This window comes from Amaranthus tricolor, chromosome 12 (genome assembly GCF_026212465.1).
Source record: "Amaranthus tricolor cultivar Red isolate AtriRed21 chromosome 12, ASM2621246v1, whole genome shotgun sequence".
Classification (NCBI taxonomy): domain Eukaryota; kingdom Viridiplantae; phylum Streptophyta; class Magnoliopsida; order Caryophyllales; family Amaranthaceae; genus Amaranthus; species Amaranthus tricolor.
This window is the reverse complement of record NC_080058.1, coordinates 11,271,215-11,283,371: the sequence shown is the minus strand read 5'-3', so window position 1 is coordinate 11,283,371 and position 12,157 is coordinate 11,271,215. Positions and strand designations below refer to the sequence as shown.

The following is a 12,157-nucleotide window of genomic DNA, read 5'->3' as shown; positions in this document are numbered from 1 at the left end:
AACTTCAACAGTTCTCCGTTCAGCTCTTCGCAGCGGGAGGTAAGGGAGGCCAAGGTCTCTTGATCCGCGGCTCTTTGGCGGCCAACATTGAGCTCAAAAGCCAACCTTATAAAGGCCTGCGAAGAAGCAATTTATAAGATCCAACAGATTGAAATAAAAACCATTTACCGTGGAGGAAAGAACGTTACCTCTGCCGCGGAAGCCTGCGCCTGACGCACTCTATCGCGGGGGGAATGGACTCTAGAAGGTCGACATCCACCTTGCTGACCAGGTTGGACGTCGCCCTGTTGAAACGAACGATCAGGCCCTTATGCCCCAACTCCGTGAAGGGCGTCTCATGTCGGAAGGGTGGAACTTCCCGACGATGATACACCTCCGCAAATTGTGAATCCGGAGCCGCGGAGGACTCCCCTACTTTCTCCTTGCCCTTGTCAGAAATGGGCTGTAGACTCAATTAGGAACGGGAACAGCAACAAGAGGGGGGGTGAATTGTTGTTGTTACTAGTTTAAGCGTTTTTGCCCTGTTTTTGCGGAATTGAATAAAATAAATAAAGCTTAAACTTAGAGCGAAATAATTAAAAGAGACAAACGATTTTTACGTGGAAACCTTCTAGGCCTAAATAGAAGGAAAAACCACGACCCCTCGGGATTTCTAAATTCTCCACTATGTTTAAGGCAACTCGTTACAATTACATTAAACATCTTACTTCACTCGAAGCGCATCAACTAGGCCAACTCTTCTCTCTCAAATTGCTTCACTCAAAGCAACAAACTTAGCTTCACTAAAAGCTAATTCTCACCACTAGCTTCACTAGAAGCTTTCTCCTTAGCTTTACTCAAAGCTAATCTCTTCTCTAGCTTCACTAAAAGCTATCTAATTCCCCCTTAGACTCACCCGAGTCTAATTACAAATTCTCTCAAAAACCCTTACAAAGGATAAAAATCTCTAAAAATAAAATCAATGAGTTGCACAAGAAAATATTATAAATTAATTGGCATTTTAAAAACAAAATTTTCTTGTAAAAATTCTCCCAAAATTACGTATGATTTAATGGCTCATACTAAGGCGAGTTTTTATGAATAACTGAGTCCACTATTTATAGAGCTAAAATCCCTAAGAATAAGGAATATTCCAATCCATTATTCCATTATCAAAAAGATCATGGGAGTAATGTGGATTAACCAAACATACGGTTATTTGATTAAGTCAAATCATACAGAAATAACCGCTGTTCTTATTTGCCTTAAAATAACTTCTGTTCCCTTTAAGCAGCAATTTCTTTAATAGTTGTTCCTGTTCCAATACTAATTGCTGGAACGTGTTTGCTATAAATAGAAACGGTTATGCTTATTACGAATGGTTACTTGCTAACTTGTAGGTATAAAGACGGTTTAGAATGATAGCTAAGACCCATTCAACAACAACTAATTCTATTTTTAGTAAATCCACTATTTACTAAAAATAGATCCTAAAATAAAGGATCTTTATTTAGAGGCTCATACGTAAAGTAATTTTTAGAAAACTTTTTGCCAATTAATTATAATAATTAATAAATGCAACAAATCAACTTTATTTAATACATTAACTAAAAATAATAATTATAAATATAATCAGAATTTCCAGTTAACGTAGGCTGACTCCAGTTCAGGAACAGTGCGCTGTTTCCAGAATCCAGTTTTGCTAGAACATCCAACTTAGGAACAGTAGACCTGCTGTCTCCATTTTACATCCCAAGCGATATACTTCTTCTAACATCCCTTGAATCCTTTTGACACGTGCATTCCCATGAACTAAGCCATAGGTACTATCAACGATCACAATTAATCGGATATCGACCTGCACACAATCTCTAAACACATATTTGCTTAAGTGTAGTCATCATCAAAACTCAAGAGGTCCAACATGGGCACAGAAGCAGCCTAGGGAGAGGACGCTTCTTCTACAGCTGGCCTCATCCGGAGAGGCACCGCCGTATGAATGGTGTCTCCAGAGGCCCTCTTGGCCGTGCTCTCCCCGTGGGAAGAAGAGTCTCTCTTCCTCTTCCTCTCCTTCCTACTCTTTTTCTTCGCATCCCTCGTCTGAGGGATCGCCCTCTTAGACTCATCGAGAATATGAATTCTTTTCCTCTCCTCGAGGAGATGGAGAGCCTCCTGCTGGCTGGGCACATCATCAAGGCCCTTCTCTACAATGGTGGAATCCTATGAAAAGAGAAATTTAGAAAAAGCCAAGTTAAATAATTAGAAAGTTAAGAGAAAAGTCGTACCTTAGGCGGAAGAGGGAGAGGCTTTTTCGCGGCCCTTTGATTAGCTCACTGAGCAAATCGCATGACGCTGAATTTCTTCATCAGGTCCGGATTCTTTGCTCTTAAATTTTCCTTGGCTACCCCTGAAAAATCAAGAGTTAGAAATAAGTAAAATACTATAAAAAGGGAGAAAGGAATCCGACGGCTCTTACTCCGGTCGATAGCCAAGCTGATGCCGAATGCCGAGAGGAGGTTCTCATTCTCCAACTCGGGACGACCTGGTATCTAGTTGAGTTGGACGTTCATAGGTTTCCTCCCCAACTGAACGTCCATCTTCGCGTATTCTATGATCACCGCGTCGTCAAAGGAACATTGCGGGATCCCATTATTGAAACCCGAAAGGTTGGGTTTGATGTCGAAGGATGTCTTGATGTTCCATCCCCTTGAATTGTACAAATAGGCAAACTTGGTCCTAAAACCCTTCTGGTTGTCGGGGAGGTCGTGGACTATCTTCAGTCCACGACGATGGGTAAAGGTTATCCAACCACAGCCATGTAATTGGGAATTACATAACCGGGCTCTAAATATATACCTAAATGCTGTGAGCGTCGGTGGCACGGCAAAACTTTACAAAGAATCAAAAATGCCACCATACAACCTAGGTTGCACTAAAACGGACACGGACACGGACACGGACACGACACGGGTACGGGAAAACGCCAACTTAAAAATGGCGGACACGGGGACACGAAAATGGTAATATAATAAATATATCAAATTAAAGATAATTTTACAATCTTTCATTTGATATTTGTAAATAAACACTTTAAAAACATAAAAATCACATAAAATTTAAAAATCAAATTACAAACACATTAAAAAACCACAATTAAGAATTGAACTCTTAAGAAAAAATCACATTAAAAATTTAAAAAAAATTACATGAATTTCCAAAATTTCCTAATCAAGCCAGCATGGCCAGCAACTCCAGCAATCAACCCATTCCTAAATTTCCAAAACTCTTAATCAAAGAATTACATGAATTCACAGTCATAACAAATTGCAAACAACCCAATTTAGAATTACATGAATTACATGAATTAACTCTAATTATTTCCATTTGAAAGTCAACAAGATTAAGAATTTAAGATTAACATTAAGATTAAAGATTAGAACAAGAATAATATTAGGATTTAGGATAAAGAGTGAAAATACCTTAAACAAAATCAAAAATTTTGATTTTAGGAGCAGCAGCTGCAACGCAGCACCAAGTTTGAGTGTTCGTAATCGTCTGTGATGGAGGAGCAACCGGCGGTGGCGTGGTGTGGGAGTGCCGGAGCGACGGTGGAGGTGGAGGAAAAGTTGAGTAGAGTTTTTAGGGTTAGAGTGAAAGAGAAGAAATTGAGTGAGAGGGAAACAGTGAGTGACTGAGTTCGAGTGAGAAGAACTTCTCAGTTCTGTTCTTTTGTTTAAAATTTAAATTTTTTTTTTTAAAAAAAATGTGTCTGTCACTCTTACCGTGTCCCTTGCCGTGTTCCTTGCGTGTCCTAGCCGTGTCCGTGTGTCAGGAAAAATATTAAAATATTGGACACTTCAGTTGGCATGTCGGACACGAGTTTTCGCGTGTCCGTGTCCGACACGGGACACGTCTGTCAATTGGCGTGTCCGTGTATCAGAGCATACAACCCCAAGCGTTGGGGTATAACTCGGGCACAGAAAGGTTCAAAAAATCCAACACCTCTCGGAAAAAAGGGTGGAGAGGAAATCTAAGTCCTAATTCGAATGAAGGAAAATATACGGCTATACAGTGTGGAGGGGGAAATCTAACAGTATCATAATTCCCCGGTGTAATAATGTTGATTTCTTCTTTTAGACCCCACTTCTGAGAGATGTCTTCCCGTCGACTTTCCAAATCCCTTTTGGTTTGTAAATCTATGAAGTAATTAAGGGGCCCGCCGTTTGGAATGTAAAATGGAGGAGGGACCGGCGCCGCGCTTTCCCTTCCTGATGACTCGGTTGATACTTCAACGTTTTCCATATCTACATACAATAACCCTTCCAGGTCAAGATTTATTCGCGGCCAGTAATTCGGGAAGAAAGCAATGCTCACTTCCCAAGGAGCAGTTTTCATTTTTTCCGGCGTATACACAGGGGAGACAGACGACTCATCCCCGGCCTTTATTGATTCACAATGAGGGGTTATTCTCACCGAACTACTATCGTCCGAATCATTCATTAGCAACCCCTCTTTATTAAAGCGTATACATACTACCAAGGGAATTTCCGTCGGGTTAGCAATGTTAATGTCCAAGTTAGCTAATGTATCATGAGTAGCCGCGACATCCATATTAATAATATTCGTAAAATAGTAGGCGAAACTTGTAAAGAATAATGGACAATTTCATAAACTAATTCAAAACCTTTAAACATTCAAGAACATGAAGAACAGTTTGAAGAATAACTTGAAGAAATTTGAAAATCTGAGGAAAAGTTTGAATACCTTGAAGAGAATTTGAAGATTTGTCAGAAGCTTGATGAACATCTGTCAGAAACCTTGAAGATCTTCGAGAATTTGTCAGAAGTTTGAAGGAGGGATGAAGATTGTCAGAGTGTCTCTCTCTACTTTCTCTTTCTAGCGATTTGAAGATTTGAGGGAGTTAATGAAGATTAGATGAGAGGAACTGTTCCAACCACCCTATTTATTGCAGCAATAAATGCCTTACTTGGGACTTGAACCCTCATTGAACAAAAAATGGAATCCCAAAACGAAAGCTGGGAAGTCGATAAGTCGGTCTCCCAGTTAGGGGAAGTCATCGAAGATCTTTTCTAAGTGTTTTAGCAATATCCGTGAGGTCTACTAGTCGGACCCTCAATAAAAGGGACATGTTGCAAAATCTTTCTAAGTGTCAGTCCTTAACTATAGATGGGAGGTCGAAAAGTCGGACCCCCAATGAGAGGTGAAACCTCATAAAATTCTCTAAGTAACCAGTTACCAAACTCTCATACATCGTCAGGTCCATAAGTCTTTTAGCGCTTAAACGTGTCCAAGAAGTCAACAAGTCGGACCCTGAACTGCACCCCTAGTAACGAAAATTACTCAAGTATGAAAAATTGCACATTTAGCCGTCCGACTTATCGATAAGGCGGATGTTATGCCGCGTCACCTTCGCTCTAAAACCGCCGCCTGAGTAATGCATGAATGAAACAAGTGCAAAGGAAGTCCGTAGGATCGATAAGTCGGACTCACTGGTACATTCAGTCAATGGTGTAAAAATTCTAAGTACAAGTGAATTCCCATACTTCCGTACGATCAAAGACACGGGCCTTCGTACTGATTCCGCGCTATAGAAGAGCAAGGGGTATGTTCTTCCGTGAAGTCGACAAGTCGGACCCATAGATGGCCCTAGTCCAGGTGAAAAATTCAAGTATAGAAGATCTCTTGTATGTCCGTGCGATTGAAGACACAGAATACGGTGCTCATTTCGTATCATGAAAGAACAAGGGGCTTGCCATGACTAGGTATTGGGAACATTTTTACTTTTCCGCATTCTCGAGTTTGTCCGTATGGTCCATAAGTCGGACCCCCAAGTGGTCCTTATCATTTCCAAAATATTCCAAGTGTGAAATATTACCGTATGATCGAAAAGTCGGACCCTCTGGTACCCCTTACCATTTTTTGAAAAACTCTAAGTATGGGAGAATTTTCATGATGAACGTGTGAATTGAAGACGTGGACTCTTAGTTCGCGTCATGGTTAAGCCAAAGGCGCGGATGTTCTCCGAGAAATAATCATGCCCTTGTTAGTTTCCCGTAATTTCAGCTCAACAGAGAAGTATAGGGGATTTCCGTAGCATCAATGAAGCGGGAGCTAGGATCGGGACTCCAATTATCCTACGGCATGTTATAGGCCGCGGTTCTACGTACGAAATATGTCGGGATGTCATGAAGATTTTGTGTTGGTCGCTAAGTCGATAAGTCGGACCCCCCCTTTTGTGGGTCAAAACTTGAAAAATATTCTAAGTATGCAGCACGTTGTATGGGACGTCGTGGAATCAAGCCCTCGCATTTACGATTTTCCTGCTGCGGTATAATACGCCTGGGGCTACTCCGCGGCACGTTGCAAGCCGCGGCTTTGTTCGTTTTTACACGATTATTTTGAAAAGGTCGTATCTTCTTCATCACAACTCAGAACTTGACATATGAACAGTCGATTCAAAGCTTACAAGCTCAATTTTCACGAGCCGTTAGAAGATTCGCCAGATTGGATATGTGTTCATCCGCATGGGGCTTTCGAATGTTCTCTACGATCATGTTCCATCACTAAATCAACTCCGACGGGCACGTGTTTTTCCGCATAAAGGAAGATGTTTCCGGTTGTTGGGGCTCTCCCCTCACATCATCCTTCATGCGTGGGGCTAAATGTCATGGTACTGTTTATTCAAATAATTTATTTTTTTAATAATTAACATCATATTACTAAAATACCCTTTGACCTTTTCAGTTGACCTTGACTTTCGGTCAATGGGCTTTTTCTGGAATTACCATTTTCCTTGAATGGCCCATGGGCCAGTTACCTCTAAAAAACCCTAACTCCCCACTTTCCCACAATGTATGGCTCTCCTTGTTTCAAGATGAATAACTGTCCATTCTTCCCATGACCAGTCCACCTCCCATTACTCCCACTACTCCCATGATAGTTCACTTCTTTTCAGATACAACTTCCCTTCCTCACCATTATAAATAGGGCTTACCATCAAGGAGGGAGGATCATCTAAAAAAATAGCTTTCCTAGTATCCTTGCTTACATTACTTCCTTAGCCTACCCAAACACTAACACTAGCAATCTCAATCCCGACAATTCCTCTTGCATTCATTTTACAATCGTTCATTCATTAATTTCCGATTTACGTTCTGACTTGAGCGTCGGAGGGGTTTTCCGGGAGATCACCCCCCGGACAAGGCTAACGTGTTGTGTCTCAGGAATTCAGGTTGCATCCTCCTACGAATCGCTGCTCCCGATAACACTTCCACTTGTGGTATCTTAAGTGTCTTCCACTTCCTCGTTTCATTACCGAAACAATTAGTAACTAATCAACAAAATACATTATCATTAATTAGTATTATATATTTAAACAGTATTTAATAAAGCATCTACACTATTTTTGTGTGGACTAGTCTTAAAAAGTATATTAAAATATTATGTATTTTTACTTAACAAATACAATTATTGGAAAATACTTATTATTAGATTGGTCCATTCTAAAATAGTTTGGAATTAGTCTGTACAAGACTTTTACTCTATTTTATCTGATTATCGAGTAAATATAGTATTAATAAATACTTTTAATGCATCAATATTATTACTGTAAGTGGTAGAACGGGGCAAATTTAACATGGTAGAAGCGGAGCAATGTCTATTAGGCAACGCCCTACTAGACCACTCAAACCAACGTTTCGTACTCCTCTCAGAATCATGCATCCCACTATTCAACTTCAGCACAGTTTATTCGTACCTAATAAACTCTAAAAAAGCTACATTAAGTATATGATAATAAAGGCAAGACCGGAAGAGGCCAATACAACAACCATATGTACCCTAAGGTTCGACTTTCGCAATGGCGAAAAGGGTCTCAATGGTTCGAGATGAGTCGCGAGTTAGCCCTCGAGGTCATCTCGGATCGAAAATACTTCCCTATTTATACAAAATATTGTAAGAACTCTTGTTATGGAGATTAACATTACATACAAACATATGTGAATATTAAGTTTCTAAATAAAAATTCAGCAAAGAATACTCTTTGATCCTAAAGATTTTTCACATGCTGCACACTCTTGATTAGAATCAATCATTAAAAACACCAAGTTAAAGGGTAAATTTAGTTCCACCCAAAGAGACCAAAATATGATGTTAAAGTTTACCATAAAAGGATTCATCCTTTTTTCTTTCAAAAAAAAAAACAGCTAACTCATTTATAAATCAAACAATAGGCACCAAACAAACAATTTCAGCATCTTGATTTCCTCCATGTAACATTAGAAGTGCAAATATACATTACAATTCCTTCACCTCGGTCCATGAGGCAAAGAAACTTGAAATGTGTTTATGGAAAATCCATTAACATTTATACCAAAAGCAAAAAAAATAACAGAAGAGAAGTGCAGTCATGTAATCAATTCGAAGATGTCTTTTGATCTCCTAACAATACCAGAGCTTGGTCTATTAATTAAAAAAAACACGCAATATAAGCAACTTCTTAGTTTCAAAGGAGCAAAGCACCATAAGAAGTTAAGGGTTAGAAGGCACTATTTTTTGGGTGTGAGGTGTCCTAAAAAAAATCAGATAAGTGCAATTATTTGCACTTATTTATGGCATTTATACTCCTTTTGGGTGTCGTATTTGATCCACTTTGCATAGTTTTGTGATATATCTTGTAAACTTACCTTAAAATGTTATTTTTAATTTGTTGTGTTTTGAGGTGATCAATCAATAAGTCCATAGAGTTATAACTTATAAGAGGGTGAAGGCTTTGAGAAATGGCCAAAGACCCCTAACAAGCAAAGAAGAAGCGAGCACAAAAGCATAGCCCATGCAGGTGGTCGCTACCAAGCTCCTATACAAAAGCTATGACTTTTTGCTCAAAATAGAACGAAGAATCAAGTCAGTGGGCAAATGACGAGTTGCCTCTTTTCAGAAGGCCAAAAGCAGTGAGTTGCCGCCAAGCTTCTGCAGTCAAGATATGCAATAAGTCGTTGCTTACTTGACAACGACTCACCGCCTTGTTTTTAGACGTGTTTGCTCGTCAAATCTACGTTTAAGTAGTTTTATGTTTAATTTCGTTAATTATTTTTGTTATTTCCTATGTCCTATTTAGGGTTATTGGATAATTTTTCCAATGTAACCTCCCTCTATATATATAGGATTTAGGTTAAGGGTCTAAGGGACCTTTTATAGCCACATTTTTCCATTCCTGATTTTCATTTAGTTCTAAGTTTCCAAATTTTAGTTCTTGTAGTTAGTAGTGTAGTCATTTTTATTGATAAATAAAAGCACATTTGCCAAGAATTTCAAGTAAATTTCTAAGCATAATTTATTTTCCTTATTTATGTTTCTTAGTTTAGTAGTTTCTATCTTTACAATCATGCTTAATAGTATAAGTCAATTGAATAATTAGTGTTATTTGCTATGTCTAGTGAGTAATTTTGTATCTAAGGTAGAGCTATTGATCCCAATTTTAGTATGGAGTGAAAACTGACTTGAAATATTTATAAAACTAAGGATTTATGATTAGGACTGAGCTAAATGAACCTTGAATTAAACAACTTTATTAACCTAGTCAATATAACGGAAATTTGAGATAAACAGTACTTTACGGTTAAGTTATATTTAGGTTAAATTCATATTAATTCAACAAATACAACGAAAGTTTGAAGACTCAATTAATGAGGCCCAAAAAGATAATTAATCAATTAATAGAAGCTTGAGATTAATAAAATCCATTTAATCAACTTAAGAGTCCTTTTTCTATAAGTATTGAAAACAACTGATATCCACACTAGAATTGGGTCATTCCCAATATCCGAGGTCTTCGCTATATACTTAAAATCCAATTAACTGAATCTTCTAATAATTTTAGACATTACTCCCTCCTACATTTAATTCTTCATCAAATTATAATTTGAAGTTGGAACAAGGTATTAATTTGAGCTTCCTCGTATTCGACCCGTGGCTAGATGTAAATCGTGCAGTTCCAGTTAAATAAAAGTTCACATCAAACTCTCACAAAAAAAAAGGGTAAATAATTAAGAAACAATAGATAAAGAAATAAAAGAGAGGATAACATTATTGAAAACAATAAATAAAAATAATAAACAAAAGCAAATTACATGAGCCAACATCACGTGGTCTGGGGTTACGACCAAAAGGCACCCACATTCAATCACCCATGCCATCATCTTAGACACTATAAGACGCTTACCCATAGTAATCACCTCACCTAGCCCTATTAAAGCACCCAGCCCATCGACCATCCACACCTCATAGCTTAGGCGTGCTTTCTTAAACTAATTGCACCACATCACACTATGAAAATATCTAATTAACATTTTGATCAAATTTGAAAATCACCTCTGGATCTCGTTGAAGTTCTCCTGCATCAATGATAGTCGGCGGATTCCCTTGATCACTAAGCTCAATGTATATGGTAACAAGAGCAGCTAAACCGATCTCCAAAATTGTTGGGGGCACATCTTTGTCGAAGGATGCCTAGCAATTAATCATACAAAAAGTTAACACAATAAATAATGAGGACGTGTATTTATAATTAAAATAATTGCATCACAGGGCGATCACTTTTCCAATTGAACTACTTAGGAAGGAATATTAAGTAATTAACATACAAGAACAAGTGCTCACCAGAACATCCGTCGGGTTTCGTATCAATATGAAGTGCTTTCCTTTCTTCAACAAATCTTTTGACAATTTGGGTAATCCTTGTTTAGACATGTGCTGCAATCAGATTTGGGCTATTTAATAAAAAAGAGGCCTAATTTAGTGACAAACTTCGAAAGGAATATAGAACTGAAAACTATCATATGGTGGATGACATAGTCCTAAATATAATCAAACTTTTAAATAAGAAAACTAGGACAATCTTATCATCTAGAATAGACTAGACTACAAGTACAACTATTACATGTTGTTAAAACTTGTGGATGAGGTAAGATTATATATACTTACTAGTTAGTGCTCCAACATTCATCAAAATTCTAATTCATTAAGCTTGAGAATGACATGAGCAAAAGATTTGTTGTACAACATAGAAAAATGTGGTAGCAAAGAAATAACAGGAGAATTCATCTGTTATGTGTAATTTAATGATGTCATTGAATATAAACAAACCATTGCAATTGGTTTGAAAATAGAACTTTATTCAAGCTAACATATGCTCATTCATATGCCTCCCATATTAAATGTCACTTGGTATCAAAGCAAGTCACTCTTAACTCTTTCCATTATCGCTTCAACGAATTAATTACCAATACTAACTATTAAAACCATTGTTACCAAGATCGAGGAACAATTCGGGTTGCGGAACGGGATCGGGAATGTAATTACATCTTTTAAAATTGGGGTCAGGATCGAAAATTTCGGGTCATTTAATTAAAATTTAAAACAAAGGAAAAGAAAAAACAATAGAATAAGAAAAAATAGAAAGAAAAATGAAAAGTTTGTTTAAGAAAAAAAAGAAATTAAAAAGAAAATGAAGTAATATACACCCATTAAACACTCACTTGATTTTAATGAGTGTAGTTAACTTTTTATTTTTTATTGGAAATGGGCTCAGCAAAAAGCCCAAGCGAATTTAGTAAAAAGCAAAACCCTATCAACAAAGATTAATACTCCATACACAGTATTGGCGGCTGTAAAAATCAATGGCATTCTTCATCCTCTAGTATCACCGTCCAACGCTTGTTTGTTCTTTTATTTTTCTCTTTTTTCTACATCATTGACACCAATTATATAAGCTTGTTTGTTCTTTTATTTTTCTCTTTTTTCTTTCATTGTTCTCTTTTTATTTTCTTTTTCTTCCTTTCTTCTCTCCATTTCCTGTGTGATGTTGGAAGTTTGATTTGTTGTTGGGTTGAGGTTGGGTCGAACGAAATAGCGTTTCAGATCGTATATCCTAGCGATCCAGATCGCAATTGACCCGCGATTCGGGTCGAACGATCCAGATCGCAATTCGCTTGCCAAAGTGGCGATCCTGGCTACACTGATTAAAACTAAACACACAGTTAGTTATTCATAATGAAGAGTTCAAGTATTTTTCAATTATACAGAAGCTACGTAACACTCAAAACTCACTTTCTTTTTGTACTTATATGGTGCACCAAAGAGAACATCGAATGATGCTTCA

The 12,157-nt window shown here is 37.7% G+C and overlaps 1 protein-coding gene across 2 annotated transcripts; it reads right to left on the bottom strand.

The window, feature by feature from the left end:
- Window positions 1–1,745: 1,745 nt before the first annotated feature.
- LOC130797318 (branched-chain-amino-acid aminotransferase-like protein 1) lies at window positions 1,746–10,823 on the bottom strand. 2 transcript variants are annotated; one of them, XM_057659880.1, is made up of 4 exons: window positions 10,657–10,823; window positions 10,369–10,506; window positions 2,265–2,386; window positions 1,746–2,199 (listed from the first exon to the last, which is right to left on the bottom strand). In XM_057659880.1, the coding sequence occupies exons 1-3, from the start codon at window positions 10,744–10,746 to the stop codon at window positions 2,381–2,383; spliced, it is 234 nt and encodes a 77-aa protein (XP_057515863.1). In that variant the 5' UTR covers window positions 10,747–10,823; the 3' UTR covers window positions 1,746–2,199; window positions 2,265–2,380. The 2 variants fall into 2 exon arrangements, with proteins under 2 accessions (XP_057515863.1, XP_057515862.1); XM_057659879.1 differs by lacking the exons at window positions 1,746–2,199; window positions 2,265–2,386 and having other exon boundaries at window positions 9,837–10,506.
- Window positions 10,824–12,157: the final 1,334 nt, after the last annotated feature.